Consider the following 25,895-nt stretch of genomic DNA (forward strand, 5'->3'; position numbering starts at 1 on the left):
CTTTTTACTGAGGCATTTTATATCATATCATATAAAGCCTTCTGGTTCTTTCATGGTCGCTTCAACTTCATAAATGACCGCGGAGTCTGTTATACCCAATGAAGCGTGTTGACGTATATCTTCAGGGAGGTTAGAGCTGACTAGCACTTTCTCCTTGCAAAGAAAACCACAATCCTTCCCGCGAAGGGTCACAACAATCATGTGCTCCTCTCCTGGCGAGTGATCTCCATAGTTCGATCAATTAACAAGGTTTTTACGTGCACGGGATATCTCCGTTTGTTAATTGTTTATTCACAAAGATCAATTGAAATTCGGAAATCCTTTTTTTACAATCTTTCTTGTCAAGGAAACTGTTTCCCTGGCGTGCGTGTTATTTTTATTTACCATTTATTGCCCATCAAAAGGTTCATGACCTAATCGTGACAAAAACAAAGTAAACGAACATATTCTGTTCTTAGGCCTGTTTCCGTTGATGTTTTTCGTCTAACCCCACGGACTTTTGGACGCTGCTAAACACAAAGCAAATTAATCTCACAAGGACGCTATGACTGAACTCTCTACTCTGAGATTTGATTGTCCTCTCGGGAAGGTAATCACCTCTTCTCAGCTCAAAATATCTTACCTTCTAAAGAGATATCTCACCTATCATAAAACAAGAGAATTATAACCCCCTAAACAGAATCATCACGGCTTATACTATTTTGCGAAACGAAACGAAACGAAATTTTGCGAAATGGCGTTTTTTCGCCTTTATTTAGCAAATATGATATCCTCTTCGTCCACGTGTCCACTAATAAAATGATCAATATTTCTAAGAGCCTAGTCACCTCTCATTTTATTGACCATAATAGCGCTCGTTTCGCAAAGTAGTAATTTTGACAGAATTACTATTTTGCGAAATGGCGTTAATTCCCCTCTTTATTTAGCAAATATGTCCTTTTCGTCCGATTTTTACCTATTTCGCAAATTAGTAATTTTGCCGGAATTACTATTTTGCGAAATGGCGTTTTTTCCCCTTTATTTAGCAAATATGTCCTCTTCGCCCGAAACAAAATGAAAGACAACTACTTGTTCTTGTTCTCAATTGCTCTTACTGGCTCGGAGTTTACTCCTTATTGTTGTTATAATGCTCTTTTCTATTCTGCTCTGTATTCCTTGTATCTTGTTTTGTTCAATTTTTTGTTGCCGCACCTCGATTTTATAGTTGACCAACAACCCACATGCGTGACTGTCAAGCCGATCCACTTGACGTGGTTTAATGTTTTTTGTTTGGCCACAACAATTTCCTCTGCAAAATGTCTTTCCCAAGCCTAGGTAGTACGGTCAATGTAAAACGAGGTGAGTAAAATAATAAACACAAAGCATCATCTGGCACAAGAATTCATTAAATAATACCGAAAGTGAAATCATTATCTATGGAATTCATGCGGTTTTATCTATTTATTAATTTTATATTGTGATTATAAATAGGCCCTTTGCAGCTAGAGGTCACGTGCTCCCTGAAGAAGTCTACGACAGTTAGACGAAATGCGTAGGAAAATAAAAGAAGTTTTACAACTACTGTTCGCAGAAGTGCTGCTCACTAGTCTATCTTTAAAAAACAGCAGGTCCACATCAGCTATTTTTAGCTGCCTGTTTGGATATTAATTTTATATTGTGATTGTAAATTGTTTTGATAACAGCAGGTCCACATCAGCTATTTTTTAGCTGCCTTAATTCAACCTGCTATACCAAATAAAGGGTTTGTATGTATGTATGTATGTATGTATGCCTGTATGTATGTATGTCTGTATGTATGTATGTATGTATGTATTTATGTATTTTGGTTGGAACTGTTTGGATAAAGCAGCCCGTGACTGTGATAACATTGGGACTTTTAAAAGGGCTCTGAGAACATGTGACAACAAAATAGCACTACAGAAAGTCTCTTTTGTGAAAGGAACATGCACAAATAACAACAAGGATCTCCAAACTTATATATGTATATGTGCACGATCCTTCGCAGGAAAGCACTATTTAAGCAATAGTGAAAATCAGACCTGAAAAAAATTCAGGCCTGTACGGGACTCGAACCACTGACCTCTGCGATACAAGTGCAGCGCTCTACCAATTGAGCTAACAAGCCAACTGGGAGCAGGCCATCAAATTAATTCGACATAAACCCGTAGATGATAAATCAAACAACAAACATATGAAATACATATATATTGGTAGAGCGCTGCACTAGTATCGCAGAGGTCAGTGGTTCGAGTCCCGTACAGGCCTGAATTTTTTTCAGGTCTGATTTTCACTGTTGCTTAAATAGTGCTTTACTGCGAAGGATCGTGCACATATACGTTTCATAACCGCAGTTCATATATATGTATTTCATATGTTTGTTGTTAAACTTATATATATTACTAAATTTTGATCTTCAGGCGCGTAGCGTGGTCATTTCTTCAAGTAGGCACAAGTACATATGATCTAGAAACCTAAGTAAATTGAGCGAAAAGTACTGCGTTCTTTATTTCTTGTTTGAAATAGTTGTGTGAATATATGCAAATAACAAAGCGTCTTCCCCTTATTTTGAGCAAACTTGGTGCAAACACAACATTATTTTCAAATTTTTCTGGTCACTTCAAGTACGCACGTGCGTATATGCGTAGAGGACGCTACGCGCCTGATCTTATCTATGGAATTCATGCGGTTTTATCTATTTATTGATTTTAATATTGTGATTGTAAATTGTTTTGATAACAGAAGGTCTACATCAGCTATTTTTAGCTGCAAAATTCCCGGTCGAGCTAGGCGAAAAGAACGGCTGAGCAGCTCCAAATTGAAACAGGCGTCCCTAACTGATTCACACAACGAACTTTTCATGTACTTAATTTAAAGTATTAGGTTCGGCTCATGAAAAGTTCGTCGTCTGAACCGGGCCTAAGATATGTTTATCCTCTTTCAGAAATGCCAATTTGTTTTATCCTAACAGAGTAAAATTACCACCAATTCTCCAGTTTCCTTCATGTTATAATTTTGGTCACATGACCTATCACGCGCATAAATAAACGTCAGGGAAAAAGAAAACTTCAGGATATAGTTTTGGGGAAAAGAACAATTTGCCTGAGTTTTTGGTAACCTAGAGAGATATGATTGTCAGTCATTCTCATGCTCAGAACACACCTTTCACCCAGAGAATCGGCCTTGAGATGAAAATAGAAAAAATCGCCATGGTTCAGCACAGAAACATTTTATTTTCAACAAACCTGCAAAGCTAAAGCCTTGGTCAAACGGCGCATGATAGTCGATGATAGTGGATTCTCGTCAAGCTATCATCAACTATCACCAACTATCATTCGCATGATCAAACGGCCAAAAAAGTTCGTGATAGCTGATGATAGTTCACCTGCAGTCGCGCGAGCAAAGTTACGCGAGCAGCTAGTTCCATGCTCTTTCCGCGTAAAATGTGAACACTAACATGGCTTCAACAAACTTCTTCAACAAACTTGTTGAAGTATGAATTTATCACGACGAAAGAGGGCGGCAGCTTGCTTACTATTAATCGATTTGTTGGAGGAATGTACAGAGGATGAATCTGGAGAGTGTTGGGGGAAGAGAGGACGGACAAGGGAATGGATTAAAAGGAGAAACGAAAGGGGGATGTTGAAATAGGTGGAAGAATTGCGAGTGGAGGATACTGCCGCTTACAAGGAAATGTTGCGAATGAACTTTGAAACATTTCAGGAAACATTGACCGCTATCGGGCCTGAGATTAAACCGGGCCACTTTAAACGAGCCCGCCGATTTTCGGGGAAAACAGCTGACCAAAAACTATCATAAACTATCATACTCGTGGTCAAACGAGAAAAACTGTCACCGGCGCCGATGACAGTTTTTCTTGGCTATCATGAAGAATTTGAACAAGCTCAAAATGAGTGATAGTTGGTGATATTCGAGGATAGTGCATGATAGTTGGTGGTCAAACGGAAGCGCGCGCTTCAACTATCATCGACTATCATCGACTATCATCGACTATCATGCGCCGTTCAACCAGGGCCTAACGTATAACGATACCTCAAAAGGGCAAAGTATGTGAAACATTGCTTCCGTCTTTTCTTTTTAAAGGAATTTTTTCGTTGTCGTGAATCGAATTATTTGTAAAGGGATGCAAACAATTCAGCTCAAAATTGACGAGTTTTGGTGGGGTTTGGTTTGCTTTTCATCTCCGAGAAGACTGTCATCAACTACTCTCCATTTCGCAAAATAGTAATTCTGTCAAAATTACTACTTTGCGAAACGAGTTCTATTATGGTCAATTAAATCAGAGGTGACCAGGCTCTTAGAAATATTGATCATTTTATTGGGGGACACATTTTGTTTCGGAAGAAGAGGACACTATTTGTTAAATAAAGGTGAATAAACGCCATTTCGCAAAATAGTAAATTCTGTCAAAATTACTACTTTGCGAAACGAGTTCTATTATGGTCAATAAAATGAGAGGTGACCAGGCTCTTAGAAATATTGATCGTTTTATTAGTGGACACAATTTGTTTCAGACGAAGAGCACATATTTCCTAAATAAAGGCGAAAAAACGCCATTTCGCAAAATTTCGTTTCGTTTCGCAAAATAGTACAATTTCGTTTCGTTTCGTTTCGCAAAGTAGTATAAGCCAATCACCAACCCTTCTTCGGGCAAAATTGACCACAGTAAGATGCGTAATTTTGCGTCGTCCGTTTCCACAGACATTTGTGTTGATTGGTGAGAACTTCAATGTTCAATTGATTAAAACTTAAAGACAGAACAATAATACCGGTCACAAACCTATTATATGTTCCTTTAATCTGTTTCGTGAGTTAGCTTTTCAAGACTTGAAGTATTCACATACGTATGATATCGAAACAAACCGATTTCTATGTTACTGCTGCCCAATTAGAAGAACTATTATTGTTTTAATCTTAATTATAAGTACAAAGTTTTATTTTAACACTGAAGAATTTGGAGGTGAGAACTACTAAGCGTGAATCGATCAACCGGGGTGAAAGAGCTGGGTTGGTGTATTCCTATGGGGATTAGATTCTCTATAATAAGATGTAGTTGTTAGAATGTGGTGGGGCATTCCATCCCAAAATCTTTTGTATCATACTTGAGAGGTATTCTTACAGACCTATAGATATTCTGAGATAATGATTCTACAACTTAGCTGCGGTAGTTTCTTCACCTCTTAGTGTCGTTACGATCGAAGAAGACGTGAAAGACCGTAGCCTTCACATGAAGTGACGGACGTTCTTTATAATCAATTTCCACGTCTGAGTACAAGAACATAGGACTAACCAGAGAACTCAGCCTTGTCTGCGGAATTTTATGAAAGCTGTTTTCCATAAATGGCTTCCTATCACAATATTAACAACCTTACTGGAAAAAATTAAACAACTCAGTGCATCTTTTCGTTTACCTTTTTAAATGCAATAATCTAGGTGACTATGACGGATTGTTTAATAACACATTTGAATTTTCCCATGTGAAAATACAAGAATTTCTTTGGCAACCGTTTGACTGGAATGCAGCACGTCCGGCTTTTGCCATCACCAGGTTGTCTCAATCTTTATCTTCCTGACAAAGGAAGCCGTCAGCGAATAGTTAATAGGCTTGTCTAGATTTTGTTGTAGTTTGCATTTCCCTGATAAGGATTGAAGCCATTATCAGACACCGTGGTAAAACTGAATCCCAAAAACATCATCTGGAATAATACTTTCCCTGATGCATCAAAAAGTGAACTGAAAATTGCTTATTCACTGAGCGCTCCTCTGAGAAATTGAATGGAATTATGAGATTGAGAGGGGAGGTTGTCATTAGACTCACCGTTTTTGATGAGTAATTGCCGATTTTCTGCAGAGAACGAACTTATCTACCAAACAATTCTCAGTCGAAGTTTCTATCGCATAAGAACTCAGAAAGAAGGGCGATGCCAAAAGAGTTAGAGTTCAATTCCCCCCGATTACTCAATGTTGGCACTATTCATGTCAATCATTGCAGCTTGGCGTTTTGTATTTTGTATTTATATGTTCCCTTGAATGTATTCATTCAGAGCGGGTATCATCGAGGAATTAAACAATGTCCATTTCTTCTCTCTGGTTGCCAAGATAACAAACCTTCTTAAAGACAAGAACACTGGCCGGTATCAACATTCGGCAGCGAGTCAATTAGTTGAATAACTAAGACAATTTCATCATTCTCTTCAAAGAAAATAGTCTTGATCACTCGCAGTAACAAATATTGATTTCGAGGAGCCGAAACTCAAGAGTTCACGCTGAGACATATTGTTACCGTGTCACGTAATAATTGAGAAAAACTAGTTTATATTACGAACTTCTCGCACGGATTCCCATTTCTAACTTAAACCATGAAACTCGGAGAGATTATAGCTCTCTTGCAAGGGTTATGAACTCTTCATATCTTGGTAAATTCTTTCCCGCTCTCAGGAGGAATATTTCACCTCTTATGTACAAAAGGGTTACATCGCCGGAATAGAATAATCCACCTTCTCTAAGCACTTCATCTCTCCATCCCCTAAACCGCAAATATGGTTAGGAACTTTCACGATCATTTCGTTTTCGAAACTCGAAGAGAAAACTTTATTTTACGGTCATTAAGACTTCTTTTCTCATTGCACTTATCTGCTGAAGCGACGACGTCTGTCAGTGGCAGATTTTATTGCATCATAATGTGATTACTTGAGACCTGCTAATCACTGAATACTAGTAAAGACGACCTCGCATGATATGCTTTCACTAACTCAACCGCCTCCCGGTTTGCTCAATTGGTAGAGCGCCGGACTGTTGTGCGGGAGGTCGTGAGTTCAATATCTGCAAATGGTTAGACTTTCTAGTATTCTCGGATAGGGACGATAAATGGGGGTCCCATCTCCTCGAAAGTGTAAGCTAGTTTTTGTAGAGTTGTCATAAACATGGAATCCATGCAAGTCAGGTTGCTTCCTAATCGTCTTACCCCACAGACTCACGGACACCATAAGTAAGCTTTTTTTTCTCCGAGAGAAGATACCTTTCTCTGCACAGGATTTTTGACTGGTGAAGTTGCAAGGTATCTTGATCTAATTTTATTGCCCCAGCCTCCAGAACTGTCCTTTCTGAACTAATAATTCCAACAACCCTACCTCTACAATGATTCTGTTGAAATTTTTCATGAGTTATAGAGACGAAATCGAATAAAAAGCTCTCACATTTTCACGTACTCTCTTTAAGCGTTTTTTCAGCTGTTCCTGATCGCCTTACCCTAAGAACACTTATTACTGCTTAACACCATAAACTCACCGTATATCATTAAAACACGCACTCTGAGAGAATAGTACCTTCTTGCGATCTCCTCTTCATATAACAACTCTCATACCTAAGCTACGGGATTTAAAACCCTGAAGAAAACAATCCCCTCTCGGATAAAGAGGAATGACCAAAATAACCATTCAGTGCTTCTTTTTCTTTCCTTTGTCAAAAAAAGCTTTTGTTGTCTGAGGACCTTTTAATACTGAACGAAGCCGGCTCAGCTGTAACACAATTTTTTTTTCGTCGGCAATGATTTTTTTCCCACTACGTTTATTTGTTCGGTTGAAGATGCAACGTCTTGCAGGTAAAGAGAACTTTAAAAGAAATCCCCCTCGGAATGCTTGTGAAAAAATTTTCAAGACCAATGAAGACGATTAAGGAGAAAGTGCTCTCCCATACTCATACTGCTGCTCAAACGAGAAATTTTATCCCTTAAGAATATGATAAGTGTCCTGCAGATGTCCCTATTAAGTTATACTGACAGGATTTATTTTGGATTGGGAAGCATCTCATGCAGTCATATGAAATCTTTTACACTAAAATATTTTCATGAAGCGGCAAAAATTTATTAATTCATTTATAAGTCAGTGTCACAACAATGAAGAATTGCACTGAGCATTCAGAATACGCTAAAGATGCCTTGACTTGTTTAAAAAAGAATTACAGTTGTTACTCAGCATTGTTGATATCGGTAACATTTCCTTCGATAAAAGGAAACTTTCGTAAATTGCACGAAGGTGTTCTTATCAAGCATAAAGGTTTCTACTGTTTATAGTTTGCCCACACTACACAAAACTATTACGAATGTTCAGATGCACCCACATTCCTGAACAATCATGTTATCAAATTTCCTCAATAAGACTTCATCATTATGAAGTATCAAGAAAGAGAAAGGGCGCCACTTTATTGGGACACAGCAGGACCTGCTGCCATCGGTTGAGTAACCCTCGTTCTTCGAATTCAGGATCGCCATCATCAGTGAATAATTCGTAGGTTTGCCTGACTTGCACTTTCCCACACACTTAAAAGCATTGAACCTCATAGGTGCAACGATTCCATCAAATAAGGTACTATTTTCAAGATCTGAAGAGCTCACATGCATTGGCACCCTTCGGCAAGCACCAGCTTCATCTTCTTTCTCCTCTAGAAGAAATTTTCGTTCTGTTTTCTTGCTGGAAAGAGCTTTAATCTGGACTTCATTGTGCTTGTCAGCTGCTTAAAACAAGATGAAAATGAAATGGTGGAATTTTCGTTTCAAGACCTTTCTTGTTCAGCCTTTGGGACTTTTAAGGGCTAAGCAGATCAAGTCGTTACAAATATTAAAGACCAAATTTCTGTATTCAATTTATTTGCCCATGGAAACATGATTGCAAACGTCTGCTCGCCTTCTTAAAATTATGATCTACGTAACGTTGACAGCTGAGGGCAAATGAACCCGTAGAATTTCAAGCATATCAATCTTTTCGGAATGACAACGTTTTTCCATCAGGCTGGTACTTAAATGAAAACACAAGCAAGAGGAAATAAATTTTTTCACTTACTTTTCCCTCGAATCGAACTCGAAGAGTGCTTGTTTGGAACCTTCGTCTCAGGTGGGTCTTTCGTCTCTTCAGAGCACGAAGTTTTCTCGAGACGGTTTTCATGAGCCATTCTTCTTCCAGATACCATCGAACTCAGCATGAAGAGTTGCAGTATAAAAAGGGACACCGTCGGTTTGAACATGATTACGAGAAAAGCAAAACTTCAGAAGAGTTTATCCTTCGAATACCTCCAGTTTATCTGATCAATGCGGAAGGTGGGGTGGCTTTATGAAGTTCATTGTGCCCTTGGGGAGTTAATCAAGGGTATGAAATTGCTAAATTCTTGTGCTATCAAGTTTCTTCAGTTTTGGTAAACAAAAGTAGCGGAAAGGATCTGACTCACTGAGCTACTTGATGAATGAGGGCCACAAACATGCACAAACAGTTGATAACCACTATTGATGACCACTATTGATGAAAAGCAGCAATTTTTGACGGTTCGGCCTGATAAGCTAAGGAATTGTGCTGTATACGGCATGCACCAATTGTTAACTTCAAAAAGGCGGCATGATTTCACCACATTGCAGAAGAAAAACAAAAGACTTTTCATTTTTTGAACTTTGTCCCTCTATCTCTACCTCTACTCCTAATAAAAGGTCAGTGATCACGCGCCCAGGAAGCGTTTTGCTGACATCTTTGGCTGAAGTCTGTCGACCCACGGAGCGGATTATGATAGGGAAGAGAGTCTGCACGATATCTGCGTTTCGTGTCCGTTGAGATATTATTCGTGAAAATAGTCGTGAAGCGTTCCGGCTCTGGAGTATGTTCGGTTGGGGAAGCTTTCGAAGTGTCGAGAGTATAAAGAGAGATAAGAGACAATTATACTTACCATCGTGTGACTGGTTTAAATTCGGCTTTATACTTTTACCTTTCGTGAGAAATGGAATCTCACCTCGTGCTTATAGTTTAACTGATTAAGCTTATAGTTTAACAGATTAAGATCAAGTTAGACACTTTTTGAGGCATTAGGTACTGAGTGACTCTCTCCAACTCCGTGTGATTATAAGGGAAATGAAGAAGAATGAAACCAATTCCGAGAGAACCTGGTAAAACTTTAATGAATTGCAGAGCTTTTATTCTCAGGTCTTGTGGATCTAAGCCCATCTCTTTCACATAATCACATATTCCTAAGTATGGCTTGAAATCTAAAAATTCAGAGATTACCACACATTGTCTGCTATTTATCCTTTGAAACTTAACTAGTTTCCAAGATTAATGTGACTGTGTAATTGATGGATTACAAATGAGACTGAACTTACAGGAGGCAAAAGTCATATGTCAAGTTTCAAGGCTGTCCTACAAAAGTTTTGCTCTCTCCTCAACTAAAAAATGCTAAACATCAAAGGTGAAAGTCCTTCTTAATGTTCCGATTAGAGAAAATGAGGTATCGAGATAACTCCTCAAATATGATAAGTTGAGGAGTACTTTTTCCGGTTTCTATTTGCGACACATTGCGTCGTCTTTCACAACATAGAAAGTAAAATGTAAACACTACTCAACCTAATGGTCATTAATTCGTCATGGGTGCTGAACTAATCTTTCCTAAGCTGGTGATCTTTGGGGTTTCAGGGCCAAATGGACGTCATTTGGTACAAAACGCATTGACAAAAGGTCACTTTGTGTCCGCTGTGGTGAGGAGTCCGGACAAATTCGACATCAGGTGTGCAAATGGACTCTTTATTTTTCACTAAAATCTCTGGTATCGTGACTGGCGAACCTTTGAGAACATGGATGGTTCAGTGACCCATTTACTACTGTGGTTCTCAAATTTAAACATTAACAGTGGACATAACTTGTAAAGCAAATCGATGATATCAGACCGAAACAAATTTATCGGAATCGAAATCCATTGTACAGCACACGAATGATTTTAAGACAGAGAAACAGAGTGACTTGAACACAGACGTTTCCTTGTTTTAGAGTTACTTGGATCTGAACTTAAAGCATCTATGGGAAACCCCACGTGATAATAGCACTTGCTCCTTATGTCTTTTTCTTTTGTGACAACCTCAGACCATTTTGTAAGAGAAAATAATGAAGATTAAATTTACATTAACACTGCGTGACTAAGGTCACGCCAGCTCTGATATCACACAACTATCGTATGTAAGGTTTGTACAAAATGTTCTCGTTTCAACTTAACGAAATTGATTGGAAACGTAGAAAAAACAGGTAATGAAAACAAAATTTTTTTCAGTATTCTTCGGTGATTAAGTGAAGGTACCTTCAAGCGTTCTCAAAGGAGGCGGTGTCTTAGATCTTCTACATGCCATTTTGGCCGTTTTTAAGATTGCCTTTCATCTAATTCCCGATTATGAAGTACATTTTTTTATGTATAACTGTATTTAAAGAGCCCTTCACGGTTACCTCGAATGTCGGAGCTGTAGTATTTATTTGCCTCTTTCATCGGTCATAACTGCGTAGAAAACTGGTTTATTTGGCCATACTAAGGAAAAGAGAAATCTCTTACACGTAAGACGAACCAATAGATAACATTATAACGTCTCGGAGGAACTAAAATTTCCCATTTTAGTCAAATCGTCATCTGCTTTTTTTTCTCTAGATGTGCAATGAATTCTGAAGTTGTCTAACGCAACTAGCTCTCACATTTTAATCTGCACAGCGTAAGACTCAGTAGCTTCTAAACAATGATTGATACCTTCTCCGAGGGTCCCCAATAGGTTTTTCGGGATCCGGGATTTGGCTTATTTGAAGGCCGGGATTCGAGATTTTGAAGGAAAAGTGGGACGAGATTCGGGATTGTATTTATGACCGGGACACAGGATTTGGCGATTTTAACAGGCAGGAATCGGGAAATGTCGCTTTAAAGAAACCGGGATTCGGGAATTTCAGAGTCTGAAATATACAAAGAAAATCAAGCTGTCATCTTAGCTAGCTCATCTTATTAACGTTGGAAATGGTCGGAAATAGCCGAGAAATGACCTAGTTGACATCCACGTTTTCCACCACCCTATCACGCTGCTCTGTGACCCCTATGGTGATCTGTGGTCTATTTTCGTGAACCTTGAACACCTTGGCCGTAATGAGAATCCAATTTCACAATGTCTTGGTGACCTTTGTTTTTTGTTGACCGTGATATTACTAGTGTCAAGTTTATACAGATCCTGATCCGATACAAATCCTGGTGCGCGTGGGATATTCGACGCGAGGGAGACTAGCTAAGTTGTCGTTTGCGTAGTTTAACGCGCCCTAGCGAAGTCGGTTAACATCGACAATGATGTTGCCGATGTTATTAGCTGCGTAGCTTTGTTTTATGAGAAGGGGAAGAGCGGAAATTCGTTTCTTCATAAGGAGAAATTTCGGGAACAACTTCCACGGAAGGAGAAGACATTAAAGTCCGTCAGGGAAACAATTAGGTAAGTTCTGTTTCTTGCCTTTACTAATTTAGACTTTTGGAACTTTACAATACGAATGACGACAATGAATTGCGAGAACTTCGACAATGAAAAATGACGCTTTTTTATGGTCTATTAATATCAGTAATGAGTAAAGGGCAATTTCGTGTAGCATCATGTTTCTATCACGTTTCCAGACAAACCAATGACCTCAGTAACCAGACATTTCACTGTAGATCATGCTTGTTTGTTTCTGTCTAATTTTGAGGGTTTTTCTTTGGTTGATTGTTGTTTTCTTTTAAATACAGCCGCTTCTTTTAATCCTTCCGGCATTCGCTATTGAAAGGTTCTAAGTTATGCGTTTTTATTATTTTGTTAAACGTCCCCAGTAGCCGAAACCGACGAGAGGCGGCCCTTTTTGCAGGCTATAAATAGTGTTGGATTAAGCAAGAAACTTTGGAAATGCAGCCACAGAAGGTATCAAGAGAACGACCCATTGAGCGGCGATCTATTTTACAAATCCAAAGTCTTGGTATTCTGTGTCCGAACGCGCCATATTTCTGTCGGCCATGCCTGTTATACAACCCTCGCCAGCTGTACCAATGACACCACAGTGTGTACAAGTTATGAGGGACTGGGCACAAACGTTTGGTGCTGCAGTGCGTCAGCACTCTGTCAGACAAGAGACAACAATGGCAAGAGCCGGAACCCTGCCTTCCTACCTCTACCAGAAAGAGGTGCGACCGGGTGAGTCAGTCTCCCTTGAACGCTTCGGGGAACAACGGAGAAACGAAGCCGAGGAAGCAGACGAGGAAGACGGCATACTGGAGTACGATTCAAGCAGTAGCGAAGATTTGGAAGACGAGTCTACTAGTAAGGAAGAGGCCAACGATGATGTTGGTGGAATTCCGTCGTTGGATCACGAGGCAACTGTTTTGCTTGGAACGGTTTCTAGTTTCGGAAGAACTGTTCGCTTCAATAGCAGAATTATAGTTTCATTGCAGCGAATTGCTAAAGAAGCTCCTAGATGATAACGATCATCAAATAAACATTTCGCATTAATTTAGCCGCAGGTGACCAAAGCGTACGATAAGAGTTTGTATGGATTTGAAATTTAAACTATCTCTGTTTTTCCTTTGAAAGCTACAATAAAGTGACGTGTACTCTTTATACGCGTCAAAATCGCTCAAATGGCTTAAAGAAGCATTTCGGCGACATAAAAACGACACCACTTAGAGAGGTTCGAACTTTATCGTAGCTTTTCAAAGGAAAACAGCAATAGTTTTCGTTCGAAATTGAAATCCATACAGGCTCTTATTTCAACCTCTTGTAGTACGCTTTGGTTACCGGTGATTACGGCATTTTGAGCCGGAACATGTAGCACTGGTTAAACTGGGGTCGAAAAGAATATATGTTTCAGTATCTGTTGAGCACAATTGTACTCGATTTTATGGAATTTCCAGGTGGATGTTGCCATGGCTGAAAATTGTGAATTAGCAAACTGTCTTCTGAGTTGCGATTGACGGTGACTTGCCATGTGTGTAGTGAACAGTGAATTTGCCATGGTACGTCGTGATCATATGTACCCTTAATGCTCTTCATTGATCGCTATCATCTCCGAGAGACACTTTTTTCAGGGATCGAAGTGATCCGGGGGGGCAGGTGTTATCGAACAAAAGAGGCAAAACAGAAAAAAAGTAAAAAAACCCTAAAAAACCAGCTATAAAAACCATAAAAAAGACTCATCGACTGACGAAACTCGTTTAAAACCAGTCATGAAAAACAAATTAACAATATCATCGTTTTAGTGCAGAGAGATACAGCTAATTCAACGTAATAGTCAGTGCTTGGGTTTGCTGTGAGGGAATCTGAAACGGAACTTCAAGGATCATTTTTTCTGAGGTAAGGAATTAAGAAAATATGACCGGGATCGGGATTAGCCGATAGAAACCGTCGAGATCTCGGGATTGAGGGAAAATTCCGGTCGGGATGGCGGGATTGAAGAACCCTATTGGGGACCCTCTTCTCCATTTTGTTACACAGTCATGAAAAGTTTGAAGTCATAAAAGGAGACGTGTTTGTCTCAGAATCATTAAATCTCATCCTTCAAGGCAAAGACCCTGTGTTATCTTGCCTACGTGCGCATGGCACAAGTGTCTTTAAACACACAACCTTGTACTCAGAGTCAATGAAGTCAATATCAGCAGCGATGGAGAGGTACGTTTAAATCTGAGAACATAAACAGACTTAGGGTTCTAATAAAGAATGGGTCAAAATTATCCATCTATATAAAGGGAAATTTAGGACATTGGTGAGAAAATGATACCATATGTTGCGTCGCACATAACGATCTTTCATGAAAACTCCTGGAAAAATCGCGAACCCAAAGCTTTCAATCCAGAGTTTAATACGCATCCGATAAGCCAAAGCATCTCTCACGAGTGTGTCAGAAGAGAGGTCAGAAGGTGTTTAAAGTTAATATGATAAGCACTCTCCAAGAAAGACAAGCCTGCCAAGAAATATCATGACATAACCAAAGCAAGGTGCGCGCTTTGATTGGTCAGTTCAGTGTCTATTTTCCCACGGGTGTACACTGCTGACCTGAGCAAATGCAAAGACTAATTATGTTTCGCGCGCTTGTTTTTTCAGCAAGGGAATTTTTTGCTACAATGTATCGATGTTATGTTATGGAACAAATGGTGAACACCACAACGTACAATATTGAACAAGTCGTGGACTTTGAACAAATCTATCGTGATCAGACAGAACGAGCGAGTGAAAAGCTAGTCAATGCATTTGCTCACGTCATACTTAGAGAATATCGTTTTGTTTCCTTGTCTTCTATTGCATTTTTTCACTAGGCAAAGTGGCACATTCATCTTTATAGAAAACTTAGGATAGTTTACTTTCAATTGTTATTTTCTCCGTAAAGGAATAACGTGGAGAGATTAGTGTGCGTAACATCATGGGGCACTCAGAAAGAACCAGGAAATCCTAAAATAATGGAGTACTTGCTCAAACCACTGATAATGGCCGGATTCATACATGACATGGCGCTGATGGAGAGGATGCTAATGGAAACAAAATTGAACTACACCGTTGTGCGTCTCCCAGAATTAAAAAATGGGGAATTAAATAATAATCTGTGTGATTTGCAATTGTTGTTGTAGGCCTGACGATTCGTAGAGGTCCAGATTTAAGCCTTGCCTGGCTCTCTATATCCAATAACTTCTCTACTTTTTCCACCCTGGAGTATACATTGTTACCAGAAAACTGTTGGGTAGGGTGGAGTAAGGGGGGGGGGAGTTTCACTGGCAATGTCATAATGTCCAATCCAGGGTGAGTTAGTAGTACTGTTAATAATGGATGTTGAACTGAGTGGGGTGCAATTTCATCTGAAAACCAAGATTCAGTTGCTCCATAAAAGTTTGTTTTAGTCTGCGCAATTGATTTATTGATTCAGTATATTGAGCTGGTTTGTAAAAAGTTGCAAAAGTTGTCACTCATTTTCCTGAAATTTGATTGATTTCCTTAAATAAGCCTTGGAATTTGATTAGTTTTTGTGTTGTAGTAAAGCTGTCTCATTGGCTGGGAAAAAGATGCGATTCAGAGCTTTGAATGGTACGATTTATGGATAAATCGCACCGGTGAGAGCCAATCAGATTGCAAGAATCATAAGTGATTTCAAAATGGATGCAATGCCTCAGTAATCGTGATAACCTCCGGCAGGGTAAATTACTAGGATTCCGTCTGCTAAGCTGATCGACCTTTTAGTCTCTTGGAGAACTTAGGATCAGGGAAGTTACTAGCTCGTTCGGTGCCTAAAAGGAAGAACATCCACAGATCTTTCAAAAGCCTAACTTACTAGTCAGTGTGGAACCAGTCAAATGATAAAATATAATTCCACTCGCGGCTAAATTTGTAATTCCTGCCAGCAAGAGATCCATAAGGCTTTATCTCCTTGATCAGGTCCAGCCAAAGGAGATTACGCAGTGCAAGAAGGGCAGATTGTCCCAAACACGTCATGGTGCATACCAAGAGCCGATGTTGCAGACTTCATGTTATCGTCGCTTAATACCCAGGAATGGGACAGAAAGTGCGTGGCCATAGGCAGCAAGTCATGACATGTGATATGAATGGTATTTAGTGTCGCTAACTGATTATTTAATACCTTCATAAGGAAGACTCCCTGTCAATCAAATCAAGTAATAAGGGTCAAGGCCAGGGTCAAAAAATAGACATCGACGCTATTTTAAACATTAAACATTTACAACTTTAGCTGGGAGGTGAAGTTGTCATTAGTGTTTCTTGTGAATGTGACAAACATTTTATGAAGGTGAATATGGTTGTTGTATAAGTTATACATATGCTGTAGTACACAGCTGTAGTGTAAACATTAAACCGTTACAACAATAACGGAGAGGAGAAGTTGTTTAAGGGTTTGTTAGGAATGTGACAAATATCTTATAAAGGTGTATTAGGTTGTTGTATGGCTGTATAGGTTTCATTTAATTCTTGGTTATAAGTTCACTTTCCTTTCTTTTTTTTCTTTCTTTCTTTGTGATTTCTTTTTTATTAAATATGACAATGTTTGATGTATGACTGAAACTGACAAACAAGTTTACAGCTAAAAATACCGGTACCACAACATATCCAGGGTTTAGAATCTGATGTGAGTCATCTAACGGAAAATACACGTAGGCGCTCGCTGAAAAATGAACGTGAAAATCATAACAGGTACTGCACTAGGCTACCCCTTTTGTTAAATGCGCTATCGCTAGCACTAGCACTAGGCTAGGCTACCCCTTTATCTTCCTACGAATTACGAGTTTAAAGTCAGCAACCATACCATTCACACTGACTGTTTCGTATTGATTCGAAGTCACGTTTTGAAGGGAAAGATGACAGTGGCGGCAGCCGAGAAGGAAAATAGTACTGTTATTGTGAGTCTTTCGCGAATGCGGTCTAGCTTATGAGATTCTGTAATTTCGCACAGTGCACGAATTACACGAATATAAAACTACAGTCTAAGATGTCGTTGCACTCTTTATAGTTAATATTACTAAATCAGGTCTTCTTGTACTATAGAATTATCTAAAGTACTTCAAGTATTTACTTTATGTAGTGCTAAGGGACGAGACCACTGTAAACCGATCCGGGGAGTGTTCTTTGAAGTAAACTCACAGAGTTTTAGTTACACGATTAGCGTCTTTTTGAATAAAGCTTCTCAGAAATATGAAGTTTGTTAGGTCACTACATACGTGCTCAACTTAAAACAACAAAGGCTCTATCAAGGTGCACTCCGGAGAGGCTCCCTATGAGGTTCTAAAGCCTTTTTTTCAGACGTGATCTCCAAGGACTCAAGCGCCATCAATTTTTTATAGCTTTAAAGGGTCACGCTTGTTTTATTGGCCATTGCCGTCTCTGTAATGATTAGCTTGCTGCAGTTGAGTTCCATGAAACCGTTTATGAAACTGTTTATTTTTTCACAAAAGGGGAAAAAATGTCAGATCATCGGCGCAAGTTATGCTTCAATCTATTTATATGCAGAATTGAGAGTCAAGACCCTACAAGCTACCTAACGTCTCCAAACTCGGGGGCACTCTCAGGAGCTTAAAGGTTGACCCAGGTTACTCCACCAGGAAGAAAACATCATGATGACGTCTCAAGTAGCTTCTCATGATGGTGTTCACAAGGCCAAGCACGTTGGGCAACTCTCCCGACCCTTCGATCAAAAATTGTTTTAAAAGCGAATTTGTTAAATCCTGGTTAAATTTTTGGTAGGATAAAACACTAACTATTGCCTGTTTTATTCCACCTTCTCCAGTTTAATGAGTGAAAGCATTAACAAGAACGACAGCAACAAAGTAACAACCAAACAAAAAAAGCGTTGTGGTCTCGATCCATGAAGAAGTTGAAACATGATGAAACTTAGCTGTTTTGCGTACTAGCGTACAGGTCTGTATAACGATACACACCTGGTTTTCATGAAGCTGTAACCTCACAGCTGTAATCGTGGTTCCCAATTTTTGCGGTTGATCTGCATATGGGTCGTATTCCATAAGCAATGAATCCGCGATTTCAGCATTTTTCATCCACAAATCTAACTTGGAATATTCAGTTTGCATCTCCAGAGCAAACGCTTCGATACCGAAATAAATAAGATAAAAGGTGATGTTTGATTCCATTTAGGATACCTTCATAAGCCCAAAGAGACGAAACGTCGAGTGTAAAAGGTATCCATATTTGATGAAGATCCCCGGTATGAAGAAAATTCAGATGGGAGGTGACTGGGGTGGCCGTTTGATGAGCTAAACATGGTACATGTACTTCATCAGTGATGTGTCGAATGACGGTTATTCATGGTCTTGTAATTCTTGCAAAAGTTAAATCTAGTAACTAACACAGTAAATTAATATAACGTTTTGATAGGCGACCAGTGTCTCTTTTACCTGGTGCATTTGTCGACGGCGTCTTTGCAAAGCACATTCCATCGATTGGCTATTGCTGCGATGTCCTCTCTCGTCTTTTCTTCCGTTACTATTGGTTATTTTACCTTCCTCCAGGCTTATTTTTCCAGATTTGGTCACTTGTCAACTGTTTCTGCTTGAGGAGATATATCGCTGATTAAGCTCTGTGAATTAAAATAAAAATATTTAAGCTACTTGACGGGAGAACACGATGACAGCTTGTAATAATCACTCGCCTTTGGCTCGTGATTTATAAGCTTTCCTCGTGTTCTCCCAACACCACGAGTGGCTCTATCACGTTATAAAGCCAGGGAAAAATGCGTTTTATTGCTTTTATGACAAGACTTGTTACATGCAGGCTCTATAGCCTGATAAAACATCTTGGAAACTGAATTGACAAATCAGACAATATGCACTTGAACTTAGATTGAATTAAAGCTAGTAAGTGATTCACTAGAAATCATCATAGGTTTCAGCCGATCTTTCAGAGATTGAACACATTTTTTTCCGCGTTTAGAGGCTGGCATATCCCATGCCGGTCGTTTAACTGGAAGGGATTTTTCGTAAAGCCGAAAACAGAACCTTACACAGATCGATAGAATGGTGCCGAAGTGAGATTCTTTTTTTTTTATATATATGGCTGCCCCTAAATTATGGAACGATCTTCCCCTTTTTATTAGAAATATATCTTCGGTTAATGCTTTCAAGAAGGCTCTTAAAACTCATTTATTCCAGAAGGCGTTTCCTAGCTAATTTATTGTTTTTATTCTTTTCATAAAGAAGGATTTGTATATAATACTTTAAAGATTAATTAGTTATTGTAAATAAGACTTTTTGTTAATTGGAATATGTTTAGGATTTCAGGATTTGTTGAGTCAATGTAATGCGCAGATGAAAAGTTTTTTTCTCTGGATTCATATTTGCGCAATGTAAATCAATAAATATTATCATTACATTATTATTATGTCGCAGAGAAATCAACTGAATGCTACATTCTAATTAGGCAGCACAGGGCGAAAACCGTAACCTGTGAGCCATGGAGTAAAAAGATAAATGTACATTAACTAATCCTAAAAAGCTTTTCCGTTGTGTCTACGGTCCTCCTTCTAACAGAAAGTCAAACTGCCACCTTGAAAGTCCGGGCAATATTCACCGTGCCCGAGAGCACTGCCCTCTGCATCTTTCGCAGTACGTCTGTGCTTCTGCCTCCCACCAGCTCGCGCATCATCACATCCAGCTCCCGTGACCACCCCCCGAGGGCATCCATAATGATGTTATATTGCTTCACCTCGTAGCCTGGGAACTGCTGCCTTAGTTCCCATCGAAGGGGTCCGTACTTCAGTGTCTTCTCTTCATCCTTTCTTGTCCGATTGTTAACCCACGGGCAGCTCATTTCCAGCGTCACAACTCTCTTGCACGTATGATTTACAATGCGTGCATCCACCCTATTGCATCTGACCTCTTGTTGATCAGCATATATAGGGACATCCCAATAAGCTTTAACATTCTCTGACTCATACACGGGCTTCGGCTTGTCGGGTGAGTACCAGGGTGGTATCTCGTCTATAAATCCCTCATCATACAACAGTTGGTAAAACAGTACCTTCAGTGCAGCGTCGTGTCTAGAGAGATACTTGCTCTGGGCCAGTGCACTGCATCCTGACAAGATATGTGCCACACTCTCTGGAGCCTTGCCGCATAATCTGCACCTCATCTCGCCTTCTCCGCTTGTGTGGGTCTTCTGACTCGTGTATACTCGCGTTGGCAATAGCTGCTCGTATAGCTCGACGAGTCCAGCAATTGTGTGTGATGGGCAGTTCTTCCACTCTGTGAGCCACCAGAAACACCCATCGGCACTCAAACTCTCATCCTCCAGCCTAGTAGTCACTAGACGCCCTTGCCACCGTTGGTTTCTGATCTCATCCTCTAACTTCTCAATTTGGCACCTCCGCACCTCTTTCTTGATCCCTTGCGCGTGTTCCAAATCCAACTCCAGCCCCAACTCCTCCGCGCACTTAGCCGCTTCTTTAAAAATTGACCTACGCCCCATCCTCGCCGCTTGCTCTTCAAACTCCCGTACCATTCCCAGTGCACGATCTTCATTACCATGGAGTCTGATTGCACCCTTGATTTTTGTGGCTTTGTACTCCATTTCAACAGAGCGCAATCCCCGCCCTCCACTACTTCTTGGCATATACAACAAAGCATTCGAACTACATGGGTGTCTACCCCCACTCTCGACAACAATCTTGCGCGCTTCCCTATCGATCTGCTTAAGTTCCATCACCGGCCACTGTTGTGTCCACGTAACATATAAAATAACAGGCAATGCAAACTGATTTGAAGCTACCACCCGATTATAATCGGACAAGGGACTTGTCCAAATAACTGACAATCGTCTGAGATACTCTCTTGCTGCACACTCCAGGACCAACTTATCCTCCTGCCTAACACTCTCAAGTACTCCAAGGAACTTGCACCGCTGACCATCATCGAGACATGGTATTCTAGTCGACTCCACAACTCTCCCCCCTGAGAAAGCAGTCACTTGTACCCCCCTTTTCACATGGGCCACCGCACACTTCTTTAGGTTCCACTGAAGCCCCACATCCACCATAGATGACTTAACCATCTTCATAACCCGTTCAAGCTTACTCTCCGATGCAGCGAAGATCTAGATATCATCAATATACAAGAGTCCCGTAACCTTGCTGTTAATAGGTTTGGACATCCGGTATCCTTCAGCGGCTCTGATCTTCCATGCCACTGGGTTCAAGCATACGGTGAACAGCCTCGGGCACAATGCATCCCCCTGTGGTAACCCTCTGTTGAACTTAATCCTTTCGGAGGTCTGTCTCCCTTCCCTTGTGATCGCCACTACCTTTGTGTTCCAGCTCTTACACAGTTTAGCAATGACTTTAAACAACCATGTGGGAAACCTGTGTAACGTCATCTCCCCATTCAACCAACTATGATCTACAGAATCGTACGCCTTTTTAACTTCAATCCAGACCACGCTTAAATTACGCCTCCTCCTATGACAATCCAACGCAACTGTTCGGTCGATCAATTATTAAACATTCTTATTAACAATTATTATTATTATTATTATTATTATTATTATTATCATTATTATTATTATTATTCCCACTCTGGAGGAGTAAGGAATAAACTTTGGAAGTGGAGTATGACAATGGAGGGGCTGAGAATTACTGCTTGCCGGAGAACACGGAATTGAGCAACTTCGTCTTCTCCGGCAAGCAGTAAAAGACTAAAACAAACTGAGGAAAAACGAAACAAAAGAAACAATCGAAAATTTGATAAAAAGATAAAACAAAGAAAACAAAACTTCGATATTCAACATCAATACACAGAGGCAATGTAGACACCAATAAACTTTAAGGTATCACTAAAATTTTTACGTATGATGCACGATCCTCGAAGTAGAGAGCGCTATTTATGCAATAGCGAAAATCAGTACTGAAAAAAAAAAAAAATCAGGCCTGTATGGGATTCGAACCACTGACCTCTGCGATACTAGTGCAGCCCTCTACCAATTGAGCTAACAAGCCAACTGGGAGCAGGCTGTTAAGTTGATTCGTAATAGACCCGTGATGATAAATCAGATACGATGGATATATGAAGTTCATATTTATTTGAACTGCGGTTATAGATACGTATGATGCACGATCCTCGCAGTAGAGAGCGCTATTTATGCAATAGCGAAAATCAGACCTGAAAAAAAAAAAGAAGGTCTGATTTTTGCTATTGCATAAATAGCGCTCTCCACTGCGAGGATCGTGCATCATACGTATCTATAACCGCAGTTCAAAATATATGAACTTCATATATCCATCATAACTAAAATTTTTATTACAGTCATCACTTTTTTTCAAAATTCAAATTTATAATTTGGACCCAGAGGTGTGACTTGAAAAGGATACGGCTTCTCCAGTTCTCTATCGGTATAAATCGAGACATTTCCTGAGCTTCGCTGATCGGAAGAGCGCTTATTTTATGATAAGCTTCTTCCGACAATGTCAGAGCAATCGACCGACACCTGCCCTCTATAAAATAACATGAAAATGGAACAATTTCTGATTGAATATCGAAAGTATTCTGGAATTTGCTTCACTGCGACTGATGGGATGCAAAACTACAACCAATCACAACTTAGCCATCCATAGGGGATCACGATCACATGGTACTCGTGGGGGGAGGGGGGCGGATTAAGAGGGGGAACCAGTAGTCGCCAACAGAATATAAAGGATAGAAAATTGATTGCTAATTAACAGCCGATGAGGTGGAGGGGGAGCAGTTTTGCTCATCAGTTTACTTCAACTGATAAGATGCAAAACTACAAACAATCGCAATTTAACTAACCACGTGGGGGCGTCACATGGTTTTCAGGGGTAATAGAGCCGGGCACCAGTAGTTGCTAACATAATATAAAAGAGGACTATAGAAATTGACAACCAATTAACTGCCAATGAAGGAAGAAGAGAAGGGCGGAGATTCAGGTAAATTTTAGCGTGCTCTGACCAAAATCCTTTAACTGGCCCCCTAATGATAAAAAAAAAAAAAAAAAATACCAAGTCTCGGAAAATCCATTTTCCTCCACTTTTCGGCTTCATTTCGTTTAAAATTTCTTCACTGCTCGGTGTTTTCTTTATTGTTTCTTAACCCTTAATTGCGCATCACAAATCAAAAGATTCTATTCCAATAGAGCTTTGTATATGCTCCAGCAAGAATTTGAATCACTGAAAGGTTACGAATACGAAATCAATACTTAAATAAGCAAGTCACAACAGCGAGAAACTTTAAGCAAATAGCGTGAAATGTGGGACGCAAACACTCATTAAATATCTGGGGAGTTTTCCGTGAAAGATCATTTTGCAGGGATAGAGGTTTACTGTTGGTGAATAAGCTTACTGTCAGTAAGCAATTGAACAGAAAGGCATGCCTCGATAATAAAAAAGATTATTCAGTAAGCCCTAAAAAAAACTTATCCTTGTCTCTGTCAGCTGTATGCAATAAAAGTTCTTCTACTCTAACGTTGTAGCGCCTAATTCAAAATAACAACTAAGTTAGACTTGCTTGGATTTCTCAACGTCATTGAATTAGCAAAGTAATTAACACTATCGTACCTTTGATCTAAACTACTCTACTGCCAAATAATTCTCTTATCTAGCATAAAGCTGCCTTAATTTAACAACCCAAAAATGTTGTCTCGTTTGCCTTAATGGAATATTTGGTAACACCCACATTCTTCGACAATCATTTCATCAAAGGAACGTAATGTTGCTTGTTCCAAAACAATAATCTGATTGGCCGCAGTTTGACTGGCACACAACAGGTGACCATGCCATCTGTCGAATTTACTTTATTCTTCCTGTTGAGAATCGCCATTACCCGCGCATAGTTTTTGAAATGTTGAAGTTGCTTTATGTTGCATTTCCCAACGCACTGATAAGCATTGAAGCTGGAAGGATGCAAGATGCCAACGTCTACAGAGTTGATCATCCTATCCACTTTTCGGCAGGCGTGCTCACCGGCTTTATCTTCAGGAACTTTCTCAGGATGAAATCTTCGTTCTCAGTACATGAATCTTATTTTGAGAGGCACTGGAAGCTAGATGAAATGGAGAAGTAGATGGTGCAATTTTAAAGCCATTTCTTTTTCTAGTCTTTTTCTTAGTTAAATAAAAGCACAATTTGGTCATGTCATGAAAAGTAGTTCAGACTCTGATAAGGTTGTTTACATTCCATTGGAAAAAAATGATTATTTTTCATTCAACAGTTCTTTTGATTCTAAGATTCACCTAGAAAACCGTTTTAAACCGTTATCTCAGAAAAATGATGTTACCGTTTCTCGCAAGTCTTACTTTTTCCTAATTTGGATATATCAACAAAGTTGAAGTGGTAAATTGGCCACCGTAACGATTACAAAAGCTGACGTTTCGAGCGTTAGCCCTTCGTCGGAGCGAATAGAGGAATTGTGGGTTGTGTGTGCTTTTAAAGGCAGAGAATGGAGCTACGTTATTGGTGGGAACATGGCAACGAGAAAAACAATGGCAACGAGAAAAACAATACTTTTTCCTACTCGCGTCTAAAAAAACCGAAACATAGGCAAACTAAAATTTTTTAATTTACAATCTCCTTGAGACTGAGAAGACGCTCCGTTTGGACCCTCAGGTTCTGATGAGTTTTCGATCTCTTCAGTGAGCGAGCTTTTCCGCGCTGAATGTTTTTGGATTGCAATCGCGTTTACATGCGCAAACGAACTCAGAAGATAGAGCACCAACATCAAAAGGAAGAAGAATGGCTGCAACATATTGAAGAGTGAAGCAACTATCCACACTTAGTGACTATCCTTTGAATACCCCCAGTGCACTGGCTGACGAAAAATTAACTTGGCACCTTACTGTCATCATATTCTAGAACATGAGCCAAGATCATATCAAAAACCGTCACTGCCTATGTGGCTGTATTATTATTATTCAAAACAAAGAACATTTATCCCTTTCTTAAAGTTTTGTTGTGAAATCTAAACCGCTTAGAGGAGGTCTTGCAAAAAGAGTAAGAGAAGAAAAACCGGAGAAGATGCCAATTATGACGATTACGCAATGTTGGCTGAGAGCTCCTGTTTGTCGTTCCAAGTACTGTTATATGCTTTGAATGGCTAATCTTTGTATGAGGGCATCAACATAATAAAAAGACCAGCTGTTATGTTACTCTCCCTTATCAAATGAAGGCAAGATGCCTCACAGTAACTACAGATTGAGCCAAATAAGCTGATGTGTAAAAATGTGAAAAAGGCTTTTTGCCTATGTTATTATCTAGTTTGTTATTATTAATTTAAACAAAGAAACCTGGTCCCTTACTCTTGAAGTTTTGTTTTGTAATCTACACCGCTTAGAGGAGGTCTATGAGTGAGAAAAGGAACAACGTGCTAAGATGCCAATTTGGATCTTATGAAGCATCGTTGGTTTAGATTGTCACGCTAAGTATTTATTTGAATGTGTTATAAATAGCTAATCCTTGTATGAGGGCAACAAGTTAATCAGGAGAGTAACTATCATCATGTCACACTCCCTTTTTGAATAAAGAGTAGATGCTTCATAGCGACTTAAGATTGAGGCTAATAAGCTAAATTATGTACGATTTAGGATATCT

General features: G+C 39.6%; 3 protein-coding genes and 1 pseudogene across 4 annotated transcripts; 1 reads left to right on the forward strand and 3 right to left on the reverse strand.

Annotated features, from left to right (window-relative positions):
• Positions 1 to 7,858: 7,858 nt before the first annotated feature.
• Positions 7,859 to 9,143, reverse strand: LOC111325300 (bone morphogenetic protein 2-A). 2 transcript variants are annotated; one of them, XM_022929110.2, is made up of 2 exons: positions 8,856 to 9,143; positions 7,859 to 8,529 (listed from the first exon to the last, which is right to left on the reverse strand). In XM_022929110.2, exons 1-2 carry the CDS (start codon positions 9,034 to 9,036, stop codon positions 8,123 to 8,125), a joined length of 588 nt encoding a protein of 195 aa, XP_022784845.1. In that variant the 5' UTR covers positions 9,037 to 9,143; the 3' UTR covers positions 7,859 to 8,122. The 2 variants fall into 2 exon arrangements, with proteins under 2 accessions (XP_022784845.1, XP_022784846.1); XM_022929111.2 differs by having other exon boundaries at positions 7,859 to 8,526; positions 8,856 to 9,140.
• Positions 9,144 to 11,389: 2,246 nt separating this feature from the next.
• Positions 11,390 to 15,524, forward strand: LOC148725507 (uncharacterized). The gene is made up of 3 exons (XM_088729676.1): positions 11,390 to 12,271; positions 12,640 to 14,467; positions 15,183 to 15,524. Exon 2 carries the CDS (start codon positions 12,820 to 12,822, stop codon positions 13,279 to 13,281), a length of 462 nt encoding a protein of 153 aa, XP_088585802.1. The 5' UTR covers positions 11,390 to 12,271; positions 12,640 to 12,819; the 3' UTR covers positions 13,282 to 14,467; positions 15,183 to 15,524.
• A 2,947-nt stretch (positions 15,525 to 18,471) lies between these two features.
• On the reverse strand, positions 18,472 to 21,656 carry LOC148725508 (uncharacterized). The gene has a single exon (XM_088729673.1). The coding sequence runs from the start codon at positions 21,356 to 21,358 to the stop codon at positions 19,838 to 19,840; it is 1,521 nt and encodes a 506-aa protein (XP_088585799.1). The 5' UTR covers positions 21,359 to 21,656; the 3' UTR covers positions 18,472 to 19,837.
• A 2,032-nt stretch (positions 21,657 to 23,688) lies between these two features.
• On the reverse strand, positions 23,689 to 25,163 carry LOC148725509 (nodal homolog; annotated as a pseudogene).
• Positions 25,164 to 25,895: the final 732 nt, after the last annotated feature.

The sequence above is a fragment of the Stylophora pistillata genome, chromosome 8 (assembly GCF_964205215.1).
Source record: "Stylophora pistillata chromosome 8, jaStyPist1.2, whole genome shotgun sequence".
In the NCBI taxonomy this organism is placed as follows: domain Eukaryota; kingdom Metazoa; phylum Cnidaria; class Anthozoa; order Scleractinia; family Pocilloporidae; genus Stylophora; species Stylophora pistillata.